Source organism: Osmerus mordax, chromosome 2, assembly GCF_038355195.1.
Source record: "Osmerus mordax isolate fOsmMor3 chromosome 2, fOsmMor3.pri, whole genome shotgun sequence".
Lineage (NCBI taxonomy): Eukaryota > Metazoa > Chordata > Actinopteri > Osmeriformes > Osmeridae > Osmerus > Osmerus mordax.
This window is the reverse complement of record NC_090051.1, coordinates 6,640,235-6,662,378: the sequence shown is the minus strand read 5'-3', so window position 1 is coordinate 6,662,378 and position 22,144 is coordinate 6,640,235. Positions and strand designations below refer to the sequence as shown.

The 22,144-nt window shown below is 44.2% G+C and overlaps 1 protein-coding gene across 4 annotated transcripts in view; it reads right to left on the bottom strand.

The window, feature by feature from the left end:
- Positions 1-1,348: 1,348 nt before the first annotated feature.
- dachd (dachshund d) overlaps positions 1,349-22,144 on the bottom strand; it is a 91,129-nt gene continuing 70,333 nt past the window's right edge. For all 4 annotated transcript variants that reach the window (XM_067258454.1, XM_067258447.1, XM_067258472.1 and 1 more), the window contains exons 7-11: positions 11,689-11,834; positions 9,993-10,140; positions 7,914-8,057; positions 6,939-7,007; positions 1,349-2,916 (exon numbers count right to left, since the gene is read on the bottom strand). In XM_067258454.1, coding sequence (XP_067114555.1) covers positions 2,879-2,916; positions 6,939-7,007; positions 7,914-8,057; positions 9,993-10,140; positions 11,689-11,834 — 545 coding nt within the window. In that variant the 3' untranslated portion in view covers positions 1,349-2,878. The remainder of the gene's footprint in view (positions 2,917-6,938; positions 7,008-7,913; positions 8,058-9,992; positions 10,141-11,688; positions 11,835-22,144) is intronic.

Genomic DNA, 22,144 nt, shown 5'->3' with positions numbered 1-22,144 from the left:
CACGGAAGTTTCAGCGAGCGATTGATTGCCTATTTGTGTGTCGTGTTGCTGCCTCAAGGTTGATTGAAACTTTAACCTCATTTTTAATAAAGAGAAGAAAAGCTTGAAATGTTTCAGACCTTGGATTTCTACAATGTGCTGTTGAATTATGCAGCGATCAGTCAATTATTCATCTATGTGGCTGTGTTACGGACATGCTTTAAAAAGCATGCAAAATGGGACCGAGCAGAGCTGTGCTGTGTCAACACATTTCACTCAGAATTGCTTACAAGAGAAATTTGTCTCTCAATGTCGATTTAATGTTTTCTTCGTACATGTTTTAAGTGCTGGCCTACCCGTTACCAATCAGTGATATGATCCCAATGGATCAGGTACATGTGTGTAGTGTAAACAAATTAATTAATGAATGCCTGTATCTATAATTATTAATTGACTCAAATGTTATTGATATAATTGTCATAATATCATGTATTTGTGTGAAACTGTACAAAATACTTGACACTGACACTTGATACTGACATAAAGACATTCTTTGAATGAATACACATTGTCCTTCACTTCAATACAGAATTAAGAACAATGTGCTTATTAATCTTGCTACAGTCTAAGGTAAGCTATGCCTTTATGTAGTCTGTTCAACAACAAAATGACATAAACACCAACATATGGATGCTTGGAATTGAAAGGTTATATGTTTGATTGGAAACAGAGACACAAATTGTTGACAGTGTCATTGTAAAAGGAACAATCTTCAGTAAAATGTTAACTTTGAATACATTTTCGCTGATGCTGAAAATGTATTCTGATGGGAAATGTCTGATGGGAAAGGGTGCTGAAGTAAGTATAAACAAGGTGCCACACTCTCTCTCCCCCACTGTCTTAAACAATCATGTTGCTGGGGGCATGACTAGGAACGCATGCTTCATGCAAAGTCTTCTACACTTCCAGAAAGGGGGGGGCTTCAACTTCAGCCGGCCCCCCTCACTTCTGGCCCAGATCATCCGTGGTCTCTCCCTCCAGAAGTAAAACATTGAGAGACAGAGAATCTCTGGGTACATAGATTAATATGTATCTACACAGCAACACATGTAGTAACAACATTAAAGCTGCTAGGTTTCCCCACACACCTACAAGGTTGTTTGTAACCTAATCAAATGCTCTGTACTGAATGTGCATTTATTATTGCTGAGGTGTACTAGTCATTGCATACATGTCAAACATCAACTTATTGATTCTGTCTGATACTGTTTTGTATTGGAACTAGTTTCATCTAAGGTGTCTTTTAAATAAACCAACATTTTGAACCGTTATCCTTGTCACACAGGAAACTCACATTGTTTATCATCAACAGTTTAAGTTTATTTGAAATTGAAGTACAATGAAGGGGTGGTTGAAGAAGCTATATAAGTTATCAGTGACATGTCGACAACAGACCCTAGACACTCCAAGGCAACAAACTTAGAAAAACACATTATGAACATGGGGACACTCCTTTCCATTCATGGTTGAGGTATATAAACCCATTCCTTTTACAAAAATTGGACACGACACCTCTTGTTTTGGGAATATACTTACACACACAGGAGAACAGGAACCCCTGAAGCCCAAGCATCTCCTAATGTTGAGAAACGTTTTCCATCACGATGGCATGACACACATTTAATTGTTAAAACAAATACATGGATGTCCATGGACGTCAAAGAGGCCACCGTGTCATGGATACACTTATATTTAGTTTAGAAAGAAGAATATACTACAACTGAGACAGTGACTGATTGCTTATGTTACTCAAGCTGGTATATGATCCTCAAATAATGAACTAATCAGCATGAAATGCCTCGAAAAGTGTGACAATTTCATTTTTACGGGATATTTTGAGATGACCAAAACTATGTTACAAATAAATAGACACAGTTTTGAGAGTTCTTTATGAAGAAGAAAAAACCTGAACAGATAGTAAATCCAATGCCATGTTAACCAAGTTACAAAGAGTTTGACATGGATTATTTTGAGATGTTTCAAAGTAATTTGAGTGAAACAACCCTAGTTTTTGTTTAGCACAATATAGGATTTATAAATATCAGGATTCCAGGACAAACATTTACATGCCTGCATGCTTTCTCACCAAAATGGCAGCTATTTGAAAGAATGATGGCTCAGAAATAAAACAAAACAAAACTATAAATGTATATAAATGTTGGTATTGTTTGCCTAATATTGTTTGCTCTACTGCATACACAATACCACCTCTGAACTTTATATACACATACGTTATCAGTCATATCAGTAATCCTATCAGTATCCTCGGATATTCTATATACAACAGTGGTAGAAAGGAAACTTGATTGTATTTTTTATCTAATTTAGAAAACATTAAAATCAGTCGTCTCTTTTGATCAACATACGGACAAATTCACATTTTCTTTCTTGTCTCAAGACTCTCCAAGTGTCATATTTTATAATCTTGGAATATTACTTGAAATACAAAACAGACCACAGAGTCTTATCTTTTTCAAAGCTTTCTGGCTGGTCGAAACCCAGTATAAAAATCTTCAGTGCTGTGAATTTGGAGTTTTTACCAACTTTATACCATTGGTACATTTTACTGTGCTCAATTGTTTTTATCCTTCAATGTAGCCAACAAACTGCACCAAAACCTGGTTTATCAACTATGTAATGTTGGCCTCTGTGAGAAAAAGATTTCTAATTCTACATTCAGACACAACCTCCAGCTTTTGGCTGAATACAGCACTTCCATTGAACTCCTACAAGCAGCTTGACTTCATTCCACTACTAAATCGGCCTGGTTAAGGACTCTTGAGAATCTCATGTTTTTTTTTCTCTCTCTCTTTTCCTTCAGCTCCTCCTCATGGTCTTATCAGTACATCACCGTGGTTTTCAAGAACAGCCTCCCATCTGAAAGAGATAATACAACAGAGAGGGAGAAGGAGAGCGAGGGAGTGAGAGAGAGGGAGGGATGGAGGGATTAGCCAACAACATTCTGCTGAGACAAGCCTGCTAGTTTCTGTTACCTTGACTGGTTGTTATAACCCACAAGCATGGCTCCCTGCATACAACTGAACACATAGAAAAAGATAATTTTACAAAGGGCTTTTACCCTTGTTTTGTTCTGTGTAACAATCAGGGCTTAAAAGGCACGATTATTCAAATGTTTTTCATATTTGATACCTTACAAAAGGGACATTGTCAGAGGAGACATGATATCCGGTGTTCTGGGTCTAACAATTGCGTGTCAGATGTGTTTAAGACATCTCGCCCGACGTGCTTGTTTGAACACAGCATTGCACTCACGATGTAAAGCGCTTTCTAAGTGACACTTCCTGCGAGGAAACAGTGTTTATTGAAAAAGGCAGGCGCTCTCTCCCGATGCTATCTCCAGACACCTGCAACCTAACGAGCTTTGTCCATTTTCAAAGAAGCCTCTTGTCTGAGAGCACGCCTGAGCGAGCAGGGCTGTTCCGACTTCGGAGCCGGTAAAAGCATCTGTTAGGCACAGCCCACAAGTGCGGCTGATGTTTATTACCTTTACATTTCCTTTGCCGGCGAATGCTACATTACTGCCTCTAAGCTGCCTTCCTCATCTCTCCATGGCAGTGTACCTAAATAATTCAATTTTAAAAAGAAATGCACACCGGAATGACTTTAGGCAGTGACAGCTCTTGGGAAAGCAATGTGTTGCTGGCAGTCAAACATGACACAGTGTCAAGGCAGAGAGATATCACCGAGGAGGAGAGGGCGGTGAGACACACACCCCGTGGATGGGCCTACATCCATCATAACGATCTCGCGCCTTTTCCTCGTTTTCCCCAAAAAAATCCAGCGTCTGAAAACACAGACGCTGTGGAAGCGCTACCTCATATCCTGATCAGATGTTCGATGCGGACGCTGCCATATCAATCATAGTGACCCTACATGAACCACATTTCCCGGACTGCTGTCAATGTAGCATTGTGTGAGGGAGTGCAGGGTTGGAAAAATGAACAAAGGCTTGCTGTGTGAGGGGGGGGGGGGAACACACACACACACACAAACACACAGGCTAATTACCCCGCTCCGCCGCAGGTCTCTGAGGCGCTGCACTTTGGCCGCCTCTATTCAAGCAACACCAACCGAGTTCTGTGTAAAAGTCATTACGGCGTGAAAGCGACGCTAAAAATAAAAATAAATACGGGGAGTGGGGGGTTTCTGCTAGGAGGAACAAATAGATGTAGAGAGAGAGCCCAGTGTGCAGAGATAAACATCCCCCTGTTTGACACGGACGTGACGGATGAGATGCCACCAACATCAACACCTACAGAATTGGTCTGTATGTCTGTGCACCTGTCTGTCTGTCTACCTGCCTGTCTGCTTGTGTACCTGCCTGTCTGTCTGTCTGTCTGCCCGCCAGACTGTCTACATGTTTTAAATAGGCTAATTAATAAAGGTATTTGTAAGCTGTGAGTTTCTTTTAAAATAAAAGGACATTAGACATTGGAGACAAGGGACATTGGAGAATGGGGGGACCACAGGACTTGGGGAATGTGTTGAATCAATAGGAAGAAACTCAGAAATTGTTCTTATTCTAATTATCCAGCAAGGCCATCTGTATGCAATATCACTGCAAATGCTGAAACACCTCATTTAAATTTTTGCGTGAGATAAAATGTGTGACGTCTTGACACACATTGTTTTATGAAAGAACGTCTCATTAAAATATGTTAAAACTTAGTATTTTCATATTCAAATCAAGATGAAAAGTTCATTAAAGAGGATAAATATTTCATTAGATGCTAAATAAAACAAAGGGATTTTTTGGCTTCTCTCAGCATAAAATTCCTTTGAAAGATTAATTAATACATGTAAATTATGCAAATTATGCCCATGCAAATATTTTATGAAGACAATTAAGGGAACCATTAATTACGGTCTTTTTGCTTCAGTGACATTCATTCATTTAATTTTAATTTCACTTTAACTGTTTTGATGTTTAATCTTGCAACAAAGAACTTTATCTCAGTGCACAGGATCATGTAAACTTGCACATGGAGTGGGAAGCGGGCGGGAACCAAAGGAGCAGAGACTGGGGGGAAGATATTCACGTGTGCACCGTTGCCAGGCATTAAAGGTGGGTGCGGTTCCAGTAGCGAGGTTGGCTGGTGAAAACAGCCATACTCCCTCTTGGACACGATTCAAAACACAGCAAAAGCAATTAATAAACACAGACTGTGTTAATATCGCAGGATTAGAGAAGTGTGACAAAAGACAAATAGAAATAATTAGTTCTCTAAAATTATGCTCTCATTAATTTCTCTCTCTCTCCTCTCTCTCTCTCTCTCGCTACATCTCTCTCTATTCCTCTCTCTGAGTTGTGAGCTCAGAACAACTCAAATTTTTCTTGGCTTTCATGCGGGTGATAGGGTTGTTTTTTTCCAGTTTGCCTGTGTAATTTATCAACCTCATTCTTTTGCCATTTGAGCTTAATTATACAGCCTTGGTAGCGGAGTAGAACAGAGTAGACATGGGTGGCAGACAAACGCTATTCTAATTGAACAGAAACACACAATCCATTCTGTAATTCAACACTCTGCAGGGCAGTGAAAAGTGGAAGACCTTCCAGAACGACAAACTATGTACAACTACAGAACATTACACTCGCTTAAACATAAGCGAATGTTGATCTAAAATAATCACAGATGATCTAAAATGATCTAGTCTGCAATGTCCTCTGCATAATTTGCATATCTATTGTATATACAGTCAGATGATATATAGAATGTCCGTTTAAACTGTACTAATATAGAATACGGTGCTGTATAAATACTGTTTTAGTCTGCACAGAAATGACCATGTCTTCTAATGAGATACTTCTATTAAAGACGTGTGAAAAGTTTAAGAGACTGAATTAGACGTAACTCGAGAAGGGCCAGAGTCAATCTTTTCATATTGTTGTAAAATATTCAAAACGAGACCTGCTAAATACACTAATTTGGTATGAAAAAGGAGTCTATAAATGTGCTCCTTTTAAGAAGAATCTGTTTGGTGATGACCTGGGGGGGGTGTTCTGTTCTATTTGGACCCCCACCTATTCATATCTCTGGTGAATGAATGGCATTTAATTAAGTGACAATAGTCCTTTTGCAGGGGGTACAATATGCTCAATTGGTTCTTTCATCTTTTCTTTCGAACAAAACCATGATTTTCAAGAAGGCTAATGGAGCTGAGTGACTAACATGATGTTGATTATTACCATGAACGTCCCCAATTTTTCCACTGCAAGGTAAAACGAGAAATCCTTTTTAATCGGTCAGGAAGCTCTCAAGTGATGGCGCTGAGTGGTGAAAAGTCTCGAGTTATGACATTAAGGTCTTGTTCAACATAGTGAAGTTATCCCACGTCTCTATCGGCACAAAACATCTTGTTTCTGGGTAAACACACAACCAGCTGAGATTCCACAGTGGTTACTCCAACCCCTCTCTCCACCCCCACCCCAAACAAAAACAAACAAGGCATTAAAAATGCACACAGTTAATTCATAAAAATAATTGATTTCTTGTTCTTTTTACGGCAGCGGAGTGGGGGAATCCGTCAACCCATGTTGGTGATTTTACGACTCGTTTACAGGTTTTTTAAGAGGTAAACAAACAAGAAAACACACTTATGAGCACGCAGTGCACCCAAATGCACACACACACGAATCCCCTCCTCGCCTTAGTATTCGTTAAAAGGACGCCTATTCCGATGCCGTATTACTCTCCTAACTCTAATAAAAGACTCATTTCGTGTGTGGTGAAAGCCAATGATCTTGACCCAGAGCCTTGGCCCAGATGGTGAGCTGTATGCCTGAACAGCAGGAAGAGACACACTAATGTTCATATACTGTAGCAGGGAGAGGGAAAGAGAGAGAGAGAGAGATTTATTGTCTCCTTAGAGTGCTATACCTTGTATTGTCCTCTCAGCATCTGTTCTTCCACTGCTGCGGTCAGTCTCCATCTCTGGGGTCAGAGAGTCTGAGTGGAGAGAAGGAAATGAGGAGAGGAAGGGAGGAAAGGAGGGGAGAGGAGGAGAGGAGGGGCAAGAGGAAAGGAGAAGAGGAGAGAGAAGATAGGAAAGGAGAGGAGGAGAGAATAGAGAGAGGAGAACTATGATCACTAAGACGTTTCACTGTATCTCTTACATCGAAGCAGCAGCTACTGTAATGACACCAAATCTGTGAACAGATGACTACGTTTCCAACGCCTGTTCTAACTCTAACTCTAACCCGAACCCACATTTCACACCGTCAGCCACTGACACCAAAGACAAGCAGTCTGCTTATAAATTCCAGATATATATATTCCACATAGCCTGTGTGTCTGTGCTCATACAGGTGAGGACAGGGGCGAGAGATTGTATTTGGAGACATGGCGAGACATGGCGAGACATGGCGAGACATGGCGAGACATGGCGAGACATGGCGAGACATGGCGAGACATGGCTCACAACATATTCAAACAAGTCCCTTGCAGGGCTGTTACCACTTCACAAATACAGTTGGACTCACTGTAGTCATTGGAGAAGCTAAATGGATGTGGCTTTGGACAATTAATAGCAGAATAAATAAGAGAAGCTCCATTTAAACCATATACATTTATACATTACATTTAAACTACATTGAAACTTTACATATATATGTATATATATATATATATATATATATATATATATGTGTGTGTGTGTGTGTGGGTGTCAAAAGCTTGAAGGATGGGGGTGAGAGCAGGGATGAGGGGTGGGGTTGGGTGAGATGGGAGGAGAGATGAAGGGGTGAAGAGGGGAACTAGCTACAGCGTGGCGGGGGTCAGGAGAGGTGGTGGTGGGTCGGGGTTAGGGTTAGTTTGTGGTCGTTCGTGAGGGGGAGGGGGGGAGGGGGGACCGACCATTGAGGGAGCGTATGCTGTCGGAGGGGGACGGCTGTTTGAGGCTCTGCTCCGCCTGCTCTCTCCTCTTGGTCTCGTACTCCAGAGCCTCCTGCAGTTTCCTCTTAGTCTTCTTCTCCTTCTTCAGGCGTTTCTGGATGATGGCTGTGTTGGACACAATGGCTTTTAGTCCAGAAACTGTTTCTAAAATGAAAATGGACTTCAACTCTCAGGTCATAACCATCAAGAAATCTCTAGGGATACATTAAAAGGTGTAAATACACACATTGTCATTGGGGCACAAAACATACACCTAATATATGAGGAGGAGGACTTGATATACCATATGCTATGACCGATCACCCAGACCCAAGCCCAACAAGACCGCCTCATGTATAGCAGTCACAAACACAATCACCAAGTTACATGATTTTACCCTAAGGCCATGACATTGTCAGTGCAACAGAACGCACTTGCATGCTAAACCTTTCAAGAGTCCTGCTCATACTGGATTATCATGACGGAACCTCCCATTAGGGCCACGAGAAGAAGTGGTCTGTGTGGGAGATCTATGACGTGGTCTGCACTATCCAGTTTTGGTTTTGTACAACATGTTTCAATGCAATCCCAATGCGTGTGTTTGTTACACTGGGTGAATAGCTGTTGGGCTGCTTCTCTTTTACACACGCAGGAGTAACCACACAGACATGAATTAGTTGAGAGGTGGCACAGAGGTTGTACGGAGAGGGGGAGGTTGAGACAAAAGAGGAGGCTAGAATACAGGTTGAATCTTGTCAGTCTGTCCAAGCAAATAAATATTTCGTTTTGGTAACTTTTTTTCTCTTCCCCTCCACATATTGTGCACAATCTTCAGTAGCAAACTGCTGAAAAGGTCTTGAGGGATATGTTGTGAATATTTTTTTCTCATTAAAGTGAACATTGTTGGATTAAGCTGGTTAAACTGATATGCATAGAACATGAGGGTGTTCAGTTAAGTTATATTTGTGTCACTTTTGTTTACAGTGGTGATAAATCATTCATTTCTATAATCTAATATGTACTTATAATTATCTGATCCGACTCTGAGCAGGAGTACAACACTAAGTGGATCTTCGGAAGCACAGTTTCTCTCTTATGTATGACTATGTTCATAATTTAGATGTGTGTGTCTGCCCGTGTGTGTCTGTGAGTGTGTGTGTGTGTCTGTGTGTAAGAAAGGGTTTTAATGAGAGTTGATCACACAATCGCATAATTGCATTTCAATGTTGTTGCTTTGATTACAAATGTATGATCATCTCCTCTTCTGTATTGTCGTTACAAGTGCAGAACTTGACACAATTGTGACACATACCCAGCAACACCCAGTAACAGACCCGTACCCCCAAATTCCCAACACACACTCAAACACACACAAGTTTGTTTCGCTATCCTAGTGGGACCCGACCATTCCAAATGTTGTTATCTCTATCTCTATCCACTACCTCCTAAACCTAACCTTAACATGTACCCTTAATGTAATTCTAACCCTGACACTTATTCTAACCCTAACTCTAAAACCCCCTGAAAAAAAGCATTTGAAGTTATGGGGTCCAGCTCAAGGGCCCTGCAAGGTCATGTTTTTCATGTTTCACTAAACTTGTGAGAACATTTGGTTCCCACAAGGGTAGTTTAACAAGACCACACACACACACACACACACACACAGCCACACACACAGGGACACACACCCTGCCATCACCACACACACATTCCCAGCACAAACACTCACATCACACACCCAGGGACAGACCCTTTCACAACTCCAATTCATCCCCCCCCTCTCCCTCCCTCCCTCCCTCCCTCCCTCCCTCCCTCCCTCCCTCCCTCCCTCCCTCCCTCCCTCCCTCCCTCCCTCCCTCCCTCCCTCCCTCCCTCCCTCCCTCCCTCCCTCCCTCCCTCCCACCCACCCACCCACCCTCCCTCCCTCCCTCCCTCACCCATCCATCCACCCACCCTCCCTCCCTCCCTCCCTCCCTCCCTCCCTCCCACCCGCACACAACACACAGGCACACAGGCAAATACAGGCACACACACAAACACGGGGCCCTCATCCCGGCGTACCTCTGTTCTTCTGCTCCACGGCGAGCTGTTTCTCCAGGGCCTCCCTGAGCTCTCTCTCTCTGAACAGCTCCATCTTCAGCTCTGTCTTCTCCAGCTGCACCTGCTTCTCCTGGGCCCGCGCGTTGTCAATCGCCACTTTTAGCAGGCCCTGCGCAAACACACACAGGCGCACACACACAGATCATGAGGGAGGAAGAAAGATTGGGGGAGCTATTTCCAACTGAAATGACAGCAGGCCACACTGGAAAGTATGTCACAGAAATGTACCTCACACAGTACCGCACGCAGAACCACACAAAGAAGCAGTTCTACACAGAACGGGAGCATACAAAGACGGTACCTGACAGTAACTACGAGAGAACCGCACATTACCCAGAACTGTACTACACCAGAGAACCAAGCCATACACAGAACCATCGCAAACAGTGCATGACTACTGAGCAAGACCGAACTCTAGCGGGTGCCTGCTTCAGGTCACCTGATCACTGTGAGCTGCCTCATTTATTCATTGCCATGTCTCTGGGTCTATTACTACATCTGCTCCCATGTCAAGCTCACCCACTAAGAAGAACACTGACTATATCTCCCAGTCTATATAGATAGCTCAGCATTTGATACTGTATATCTCGAGGGTAGCTCTGAGATTTGTCTGATGGTTGTGACATACAAGTTTCGCGAGAGATTTAATCCTCACTCGGACGCACAAATCTGAAGTTCTCGCCTCTCCTGTCCTCTCCTTCCTCTACCTTTCCTCCTCTTCTCGACTTTCCTCTCCTCTACACTCCTCTCCTCCTAAAAGTCTAGGAGTTGTTTGTGTTTTTACTTTCAAAGGTGTCATCGTGAGTGATGCTAGCACTGAACAACACAGCTCCAACAGACCAACACTAAGAGACCTCCACTCTCAGGTCGCAATAGCCGTCACCGCAACAATTATTCCCTATTCTCCACATGCAATTACACCAAATGCACTGGGTTATATCTTACTAATTGTTGCTTTTCGTGACCCCAATTTATACTAAGTTGCTTTATCTCAATTTTCTGCTTGGTTTCATTTTGTTGATTTGTATATAAATATTAAACGCCGAGATCATTATCAAAGATGACTTACTGGAGTGTCAGGGCACTGCAGGGTATACGTGTGCTGTTCTAATTACCAGTCAGACCTAAAGGATAAGCAGGCACTCTGATGTCCATAGCAGCAGTGCAATGAGAAGGGCAGTGCTCTACACACATCATTACGCACACAGGGAACAGATCCATCTTGATGACTTCACTTGTTTGTATTAAAGCCTAAACGCCGCTCGCCACCCGACTGTCAGAGACACGGAAGCCGCTGAAGTCTCGATGCTTCCTATTGGCCAGGCATTGCCTGAGCACGTACGATGCCGACCTACTTGTGTGTTAGTAAGCACCACACCTATTGGACTAGCTAATATGTATATCGTATCTTGGCTAATGTTTAATATGCTTGCATTATAGCCTTTTGGAGAATGTAAATGTGTCTAATATACCATAATTTTAGCTGGTCTACAGTGTACCAATTGGTAAAAAACACTACTGGTAAAACCTACCTAAATATTGGTAAAAAGTGTCCCTACTGGTAAAGTTTTTGTACCTGGACATATAATAAATAGTCTCTCTATGGGTCAAACCAACCTGGATGATAATAAAGAGCGTTACTCCTGGTCAAACCTACCTGGATGTTGGTGAGCAGGGTCTCTATTGATGACAGGCCGTCAGGAAACAGGAAGGGGGAGGGGAAGCCAGGAGGGAGACCCTGGCTAGCCAATGACAACCTCTCATAGCTGTCTCTTGCCGTCGGGGTGCACATGGCGTTGTCTTCTAGAACAAGACACACAACAACACCTGTCAACAAAGCATTTCAGAAAGGTTTCTGTTTGTTTGTTTGTTTGTTTGTCTGTCTTAAGTTTGTGAAGTAAGACTGTGAAACACGTTTGGAGTTGGGATTGTCTATGCAGTGAGCATCGTCTTTCTAACAAAGGTTTCAACTACAGCTAGCCAAGGGCTGCAACCATATCTGCGTTGATGTCTGAGAGTGCAGCCAACCAGGGTGCTGGGCCGCCTGTCCTGTCATTCCTAAAACCCCGTTCAGGTCCTTGGAGGATACAGCCCTCTGTTCCTCTAAGGGCCCGGGCGAGGGCTTTCAACAATATCATCTCCCGCAGAAGTCCAGCTTTTTCCCATTTAAGGCACGACAGGTAGACTCCTAGATCAGACGGGGCCGAGTCTGAGGCCAGGACTTGGAGGGTCTTTTTTGTGTGTTACGCACGCACGCACGCCGGCCTGTCAAACCGACATGACATCATCTCCCATTCATCACCAGTGGAGGGGCAGGGCCCTGGCCATCTGCTCTCCAGCCATCTCTGATACGCTACACCTCTCGGAGTTGGAGGGAGGGGGGGGGGGAGTAAAGGAGGGGGGAGAGAGCGCGAGAGAGTAAGAGAGAGAGAGGGAGAGGTAAAAATAGAGAGAGGGAAGGAAGAGAGAAAGGGAGAGAGGACAGACGTGTGATGTTATCTGCAAGCCTGTCTACAGGATGTGCCTCTCCTGATCTGAGGCCTGTTTATAATGCGTGGGGATTCTCCTGCCATCCACTAGACTGCAACCCAGACCTGCTACTGTGCTTCCACAGAGAGAGCCCACTAACCCCCAAACTGCCACTACAGTGACTTGCAGACATCAGTTTTTCCTGTTCACCCTGTTTGGACGAATAAAGTTTTATTAGCAGAGGGACACCCCGGCTGTGCTCGGTGTGACCGCCCCCCCCCCATCGCACACACTCACACACACACACACACACACACACCACATTCTCCCCTCTCCAGAATTAATGGGTGTTTATGTGGCAGTCTGACTGCTGCACTGCACCGACACAGAAGAGGATCCGAACAGCACAGACTACCCCCTCCCACCCCCCATCAATATTCACTGATGCCAGCCAAAGTGGAGGTAACAGCTGGTCTTACATTAATTAGTTTAAAGTATTTATTTCAACCCGTCCTCGGAGCAGATTGAGCAAAAACATTGGAGATTATTTCAAGCATCTGCAAATGCCCTGGAAACTCAAGCTCTGCCAGCACAGAGAGGACTGTGTGTGTGTGTGTGTGTGTGAGAGAGAACTATGGTTTAGGTTAGTAATTTGCAGGTTTTTGGAGAAGAGGAGAAGCAGTGAAAACACATGCTGGTGGTCCGTGGAGATGCCCAACACCCTTTTTCTCCTCCTTTTCAGAGTTCACCCCTTGTTGATTAATTACAATGGATGGTTGCCTAATGGATAAAAAAAAATTATGAACTGCCTACATAAAAAAAGAAGCAATTTCTGAAGGTAATTTGTTTAGTTTGGTGCTTAGGAGCATTGAAACGAGTGAAGGCAAAAAAATAGTGTTAAATCCCATTCTCTTTCTGATGCTAATAGTAGGCCTACGTCATGTTACGGAGGCTTAAAATGCATAATCAAAGATAGAAAGTACTTCAAAATACATAAAGCAAAAGCTATTGAGCTTTTGACTGGCTCAATAATATATGCGCTGTATTACATCTCACAGTGCTGCCCCACGACCACTACGCACATTCCCTCCAATAAAATCAGCATAAATATTACCGACGTTAGCACACCACCGGGAGAGGTATGAGGTTGTAGATTTGTAATTGATTTGTACTGTAGGCACTTTGTCCTCTTATTTAGGGTTGGCATTAATCATAAATCATTGCTTTAACAAACTCGTGCTACGCGCTCAGCGGGCTTTCCCTCCAACATATCGGTGGATCACACAGAATTTTTGACGGCTTTGTTGCAGGGGGAAGCAACCTGTCACGCCGAGGGAGAAAGCAAACAGCGTGTTTTGTTCGACAGGCTCACTTCGGCAGGGCTTGTCAGATAACATTTCCACCAGGAGCAGTGCATAAATACAGGCGCTTTTGGTTGGGGGGGGGGGGGGGAAGCGCGCGGAAGCCAAATAAAATGCTGATTGGATCAATATAATCGCTATTTATTTAATGAAAACGAACCATACAATTATGAGTACATCATTTCCGGATGTGGATTTTAAGGCCTAGCCTGCGCCTCCCTCCAGCTCCCACCCTCTCCCCCGTCTCTCTCTCACCCCCTCCCACCCTCCCTCCCTTCCTCCCTCTCTCCCCCGCTCTCCATCCTTGTGGCTAAGGAGCTGGCGTGCGTTTGCATGTTTATTTCTCACCATAGCTCCAGAATCATTGACTTCTACTTAATTACAGCGACAGACGCTGGAGTGATGGCGCCCGCGGAATGGAGGGGCCTGGTTTCCAGGTGATATTTCTCCCCCTCAGCCAGCCTGCCAGGAGCAGCTGTGACAGCCCCTCTCTCGCGGCGGCGCGGGCGACGTGCGCTGCAGGCCTCCCCAATATGAAATGCACTCTCCACGAAAGAAACAACCGTCACGCAGGTCATCCCCTGTCACCGACAACATTTCACGAACTAACTGTTTTGGCGGATAATAGGGGCCGCAAATAAAAAATGGGGCGCTGTAAATACAAAGCATTCCGAATGAAATGCCATCATTTAAACACCCCCCTCTTTCTTCCTCTCCTCCTCTTCCCCATCCTCCACCCCCCCCCCCTCTCTCTCTCTCTGCTTTCAATAGCAGCAGAGGGAGTCCTTGACAGTGTTCTAGCAGTGATGAATCACCTTTCCAGTTAATTTTCTCACTCCTCGTGTGTTGTGCTGCTAAAACAGGGGCCCAGGAATTGACTTGACAAACTATGAATGTAAAAAAAAAAAAAAAAGAATCACTTGGAGGGATCTGGGCTTATCTCCAATTTACATGTTATTAGATTTGTGTTGCGAGCGGCACTTGGACCCGGCCATGCCGAGAAAAAAAAAAGAAGAAAAAAGATGGGGTACATGATAACCGGAGATAAAACACGTCTGAAATCCACTCAAAAGCCTTTGAAATATTTGATGGAGAGCAGGAAAGGAAATGGAGAGGAGCAGAGGGGGAAAAAGTGCCCTGATTTAAAACGTGACAGACGTGCGTGGCGATCTGTAGTAAATCTAGAGGAAACCTTGGGAAATTTAACTGCAATCTCTAGATAAATAGCTGTAATTGACCTTGGGAGTTGAAAATGTGCCATATGTTTCTGCTTCCTGTGCTTGAATCGGGCTCCCAGAGGGCCGTTCAGCTGAGTCCTCACAGACAGAAAGATAGAAGGAGGAGACAAAGACAAGAGAAAGCGACAGATAAACCGAGAGAGGTAGAGAGAGAGCAACTGATTTGAAAAGCAGCCTTTGAAAGAGACATTCGAAGAAATAGCAGGTACACAGTAACAGACAGACGGCAAAAGAACCAAGACAGGAGGTGACGAGCAAAATAAAATGGGTAAGAGGAGAGAGAGAGAGAGACATTGACAGAGACCACAAGAAAGAGGAGGGGCGAGGAGAACCGAGCGAGAGAGAAAAAGAGAGAAACAAACAGCGATAGCTTGAGTGGTCCACCCTGACAGGTGAAGCCTGTGTCCTTGCGGACCCATGTTGTCCTCCCCGCAGGGGTTCCTGCATGCTAAAACCCCGGGGGTGTCAGCGAGAGCCGACAAGGAGCACGCTGCCGCTCCGAGCGGAGAGGAAGCAGCCTCCTCCTTCAGCTGGAGTGGCTCTGACCTCTCAGACCCGGCTAATAGAACGCAACACTCAGCCTGGCGCGTCCATGCGCCCACTCTTTCAAAGGACAGTCCTCTGACCTTCCCTTCCCCTCCAGGACTGCTCGCCAAAGGTAATATGTTTGGTAAAAGGCGCAGAGAGAAAGAGGAAGCAAGCGAGTGTCTTTTAGCTTGCCCGAAGCGTTTGTATGTTTGAAAACAACTTCCACCGATAGGTAGTTTGGTTCTTATAAAAACAGATCTATAGATCTATAGATAGATAAACAGAAACACAGACAGAGAGACAGACAGATAGACACACAGACAGACAGAGAGATAAAGAGAGAGAGAGAGACACAGAATCTAGACAGTAGGGAGAATATACTGGGTAAATGTGCCGACTGCTCCATACAGGTTAGATTCCTTTAGGATGACTAACACCTGCATATGTTGGACATATGGGATGGTTGTCTTTATGTACTCTATAGCCTGCCTCCAACAGGAACACCACACCCCATGCCTCGAACACACAAAAACACTGTCACCATTTGTAATGCACGCACACACGCACCAAAACTCTGCACGGGTGTGGTACGAAGACACAAACACACAGGCACGTACACACACGCTAATGTGCCCTCATCACATTTAAACTAATTTCCTTTTCATCACGGAGAGAGGAAAATGAGTGTTTGCTCCGTCCTGCTGGGGGGACAAAGTCAAGAGTGGAGGCCTGGTCGGGCCCCGCTAACAGGTAACATTTGGCTCTCGCTCTCTTATCACAGCGTGAAAATCAAACCGCCTGCTTTCCCTATTTCGCTCTCCGGCTCCCTCACTTCCCTAATGTTGCCTTCACTTAGAGATGAAATCGGTTGCTGCACAAACCCATTTGCAAAAAAAGGAAGGGGAGGAAGAGAGAGAGAGAGCGAGAGAGCGAGAAAGAGAGAAATAGAGAAAAAGAGTGAGAGGGAGGGAGGGAGGTGACCAAGATAATCAGGTTGGCCAGTCAGCCGTGCTTCTTAAAAAACGCTCTCCAAAACATTACTGTGCAGGGCAGTGGCTTAAAATTAGCGACAGGGACCTTAAAAACGCTGACATTTAAGCATGACTTTTTGGAAAGTGACACCTCCATATTTTCTGGTAGGATACCATTAAGTCTCAACTGCCCTACGGCTATGCCTCGCCATTAATAACCAATTCGAGATGTCACTCCTCTCTTTCTCCCTATGTCTCTCTGAGGTAATGAGTCCTTTGGTTTGCCTTAATAAATTGAAACGGATTCTCGAGGCAGAGGGCTGAGGGCAACACAAACTTGACAGGCAAGCAGGAAGAAATAAGCATAAATCCTTAGAAGTTGACAGTCTAAAGGTGACACAACGCATCCATGGGGAATAGGGCCGCTGCAGTTGCAACTATGGATACTGACAATTTGTCATTTTATGAACAAGACTTGTATTGAAAGATCTCTTTTCAGGGCAAATACAAACACACAATTTACACCCAGATATGTTACGATGCTACTTTGATTATGCATTACTCTACAATTATCTGCAGTCATTCATTAGTGATTAAATAACCCAATACTGAATGTTTCCTTTGCTTTTCTTCACGTGCTGCACAAATGGAGGAACAATTCGGTACAAGAAATCCACAGAATAGATTTCACATTTGTTTTCATGTCACATTCATTCAGTCAACTGAGAGAGAGAGAGAGAGAGAGAGAGAGAGAGAGAGAGAGAGAGAGAGAGAGAGAGAGAGAGAGAGAGAAAGAAAGAAACATAAAGAGAGAGAACAGGATCAGTGTTGACTCCCATTCAGGAGGAAGATATCTTGTCTTTTTATGCGGCCCATGTCATATTTATTGCATAAAGGTCAGGGTGTTCATTTGTTCAAAGTCAGCATTTTCGCTCTCTCCCTTTCCCTTTCCCTCCCCCCCCCCCTCTCTCTCTCTTTCTCCCTTTCCCCTCTCTCTCTCTCTCCCTCTCTTCTCCTCTCCCTGTATTCCTCGCTCCCTCTCTTTCTCTTGTGTGTAATAAATGCAGGGGCTATGTCATTATGGGACCTCTGAGGATTAGGGTCTTGGCTGACTGTGATGACTGCATAAAAGCCTACAGGACTTTTGTTTCTGCCAGCGCCCACCTTCAGAGGGGCTCTTAAAGGGGACAGCACGAGCAGAGACTCGATGGAGTGCTACAGAAAGCTGGTATCTGTATCTGTACCGGTGGTCAGCACAGGATTACAGATTACAATACTTAACCTGCGGCCTTAAAAGGGCTCAACCTCTCTATCTGAGCCTACCTGCGCTTCAGGGATATGGAGAGGTTTAAACTGGGAAAAGCAACCTTAACACACACACACACATCCACACACACTGTACAACTTGACCTTGTATAACTCATCTAGGTGTCCTGTGACTTCACATTATCTTAAACCACTGACCCAAGAAATATCAGTCCGATATTGAGGACATAGACCAGTCAGACAAAACTAAAGGCGATTTACCAGAGGACGGCATGAGTACGTGTTTGAGAGCGCCTGTGGTGTCTTTGCCTATTGAGTACCATTGACCAGATCTGTCCGTTGACCTCTGAGACGAATCCCAGAGATTAAATTGGCCTTGATTATTGATCTTGTGTTTTGCCTGAATCATTCAACTTTCAAAGTCGATCGTTACTACTGTGTACCCTCTTAATCTCCCTGACTGGCTAATCATCCAACCGTTTATTTCTAACTCATTGTTTAGTCCCGCTTTTGTTTGACAGTTATTAACACAACTTCTTAACTGAGGCTTACTTTGTCCTGCTTCAACATGATAACAATACAACTCTCGTGCTGCAACTGTGCATCAAAACCAATACACATGCGAGCATGCCCACGCACCAATGACACAATGATAATGAAAAAAGCAAACAGACAGAAATAAAATCCCACATAATCGCGACTCTTTAATAAGGCTTCTCCAGATAGCGTGCAGCAGGATCAGAGATACTTCCGACTATGAGGGGACTACGTTACCAGAGTGTCATTGCCCGGCAATGCTAACCTCCAGGGGGAGAAACGACAGAGAAGGAAGCCTCGAATTAGGCCTAGCTATCAACAAGCGATGCCAGACAGACCCACGCTAGCGCTAATCCAGTCTGGACATACAGCAGGCCTACTGAGCTGGGCTAGTTCTTAATCAAGTAGAATACACAAAAAGGGGCATAGCTAAACTTTCAAAGGCCCTGCTTAGAATAGCTCTGTCTGGGCCTAACTAGCACCGCGGCTTGGAAATGGATGCAAATCCATGAACGGGGTCCTGGTTTTGCAGTTCTGAGAATGCTTAAGGGGGTTTTAAACTGGGAGCGACGTGTTAAACGTGTGGAAATCTGTTTTGATAACATTATTCATAACATTGGCTTTGCGCTGTGTGAATTAATAACACTTCATTTGCAGACGGAAGAAAGCCGGCATGGTATTTCCAGTTAAAGAGATTAATTTTTAAACACCTAATTGACAGGCCAGGGTTAGGCAGGATAAGCAACACTCTCCGCTAGGCTGCGGTGGCAAAGTCAAGGTGACTGGAATACTTAGAGAATGGCTTTTAAACACCCGCTCAGAGAGAGAGAGAGAGAGAGAGAGAGAGAGAGAGAGAGAGAGAGAGAGAGAGAGAGAGAGAGAGAGAGAGAGAGAGAGAGAGAGAGAGAGAGAGAGAATTAGTCTTCCAGTCGTCTCCCTCTATTCTCTTTCTCTGTCTTTATTAGGAATGATTTACTTTCCCAGTGAAAGGATATAAAAGCTCAAGTATAGCAGCGTAATTACAGTAGAGTGAAAATTTAAAGGTTCGACTCGCAATGTCCTCAAGTCAGCGAGCAGACTGCAGCATGATAAGAGGGCCTGTGTTCAACACTGGCCACCAATTGGATGTGTTTTATGGGGCTTGCCCAGGGAACGGCACACAAATAGCCTTCTTCGTGGCCAGTCTGTAAACATGATGGACTGTAGAGCACTGGTACGCCCGTGTTTACCTTGGCACTGGCACAGCCTGGCATGTAGGAGAGCATCCCTTAATTACTGTTTACATGTAAATATTAAATTATACAAACAACCAAAACAGAATGCCTCTAAAAATACAGATACATAATCAGGGTCAACCATATCTGACTGCAGCAGTGGCCGGATGAGATGTGTAATTGTTTTGAATCGCAAATTTCCAGCATTGTACCTAATCTTCATAATTGTTTTATGTTTCTGTCCAAGGGCATTCGGAGGAGAATCTGCTGCCTTAATATGCATAATACCAGCTGCTCAGATATGTAAAATAAGCCCTCTATTGTCAAAAAAAAGAAGAAAGGAAAGGTTGCACTTTTGGTTATTATCCTAAAAACTCCAGTTTTATCAAGAATACCGACTGTGATCCGAACTTAGCTCCAGTCTTCTCCAATAGATACCTGCTTTGATGGTGGATGTGTTTTTGACAGTCGGGAGAAGTAGCATAGAGGAATGCTGATATCGACAGTACAGGCCAGGCCAGGATTGGTGCAACACTCGTTGGTTTGCAGAGAAGGGTAACATGAAACAGGCCCAGGCACTCTGATGGACAGGCAGATTTCACCTTCTCCTCTGAATGATAATGCATTATTAAATTTGCCTCTCTCTGCTCACTAGGTACACTTAGCTGACCACAGCATATTTATCTCCCCCCATCCGAGGCTCACGACTTGGCAGCAGAAAGCATTCTGTCACTTTTGAGGCATTTCAAAGATTAAAAAGAACCTCTCTCTTTTCAACGTCTCCCCCCCCCCTCCTCCTTAAAAGCATCCCCCCTTCTTTCGCGGGGAAATATGATTAGTGGAGAGAAGGTATCACGCAATGGAACATTCATGAGAGAGGAGAACAAATATCCAAATGAACTCTCCATGTCCTGGAGGAATCACCCCTCTCTGCACCATCAGCAACCCCCCCCCATACCCCCCCCCCACACTCCTACCCACCCAATCCAACCCCAGAGGTCCAAGCAAATTTGATTGATCCTCTATTGAATTATTTTTTATATATATTATTTTTTTTCTGCGCTCTTTCATTTCGACAGGACGCACTGACAAGTTGTTTGATCATAAAGCATTATTGTCTGCCAAGTCACATTTCAGGGCCGCTGATGGCTAATGATCTCGCCTCCCGACTCCTGCAAAGTCAGGTAGTCAGCACTGTGTTTGAAGCTCACAACGCCAAGGACACAGGGAGGACCGAGGAGAACACTATGGATTAAAGGGAAACAGAGAGATGAAGGGAAGGAGCTTACACAAGGAAGACATCTACCTTTTAATGATAGCAAGCCGAGATAGCCCCTCAATGTCAGTGTACTGTTGACACAGCCTACAATGCACCATAAGGGAGGTTGCAATTCATACTTACAGCTTGACATCAGCAGGAGAGGCACTCTGCACGGAAATCTACTTACCTCACATCAATTTGACACTGGAACACGCAGGTTGTCTAAAACACTGAAACAAGGCTTATCACAACCTGCCTTTCCTTAACAGCCTGAGGACAGTGGCTTGTTTCAGCACTCTACAAAGTACAGGCTTCTCTCTCCAAACAGCCAGACACATGCAGGCTGCCGGCCCAGAGCCACACCTAGACAATCCTCCTTTTGCTGCAGGGTTTCTGGAACCATGCCTGTACTGTAGACCTACTGGGACTATCCTTATTGAAATAGTGGGACCATTGCTATTCTGTAGGTCTACTTCGATCCTCATTCTACGTTTTTACCTCAGAGACTGTAATATTACCGCAGGCCTACTGGGACCATGGCTGTACTGTACGATCACTGTGACCTGTAACTTTGTAATGTTGCTGAAATGACACACTAAGCCCCAGGAACTAGATGTGGCCATTCAGATTTGAGCTACGTTTGCACAAACAGACAAAAGCACTATTTGTTTCTCTGCTTCCTCTGAAACCAGGCCACTCGGCTCACCTCGAGGTAACGCGACACCGGGATGATCCATTTCTGCCATGCGGAACATTACCAGCGCGGCTCACATTGTGTCAACAAAGATACATAACATTTACCAGCCAAGCGCCAGTATATCACATTGCAGTCGAATCATCCCCTTTTAAAATATGGTTTACAGAATCAGTTTACACGCAAGGCTTCTACCACCTCAACATAACTGCTTTACTGGAGATAAAAGACTGCCGATGGTTTTGTTATCCTTCTGAATAGGTTTGACATGGAATGGAAATACACCATGCTAGCGAACTGTATCTGCCACATGGTTTGGAGAGCACATTTCTATAGTCTGTATGAATTCATAGAGTATGGGTTGCGTTTAGAGATTAGAATACTTGTCCCAGAGAAAAGCTTCATGTTTGATGTCAAGTATATTGAATTTTGAAGCCAAAGGCTCACTGTCTTTCAGACTTCCGTTGTTTGTCAACTACCTGCTCTTTTGCGAGACAGAGGCTTGTTGGACGTTATCGCCACAGACTTTATGTTTGAAGTATTTCAATGATCACATGTAAGATAATCGTTGGCT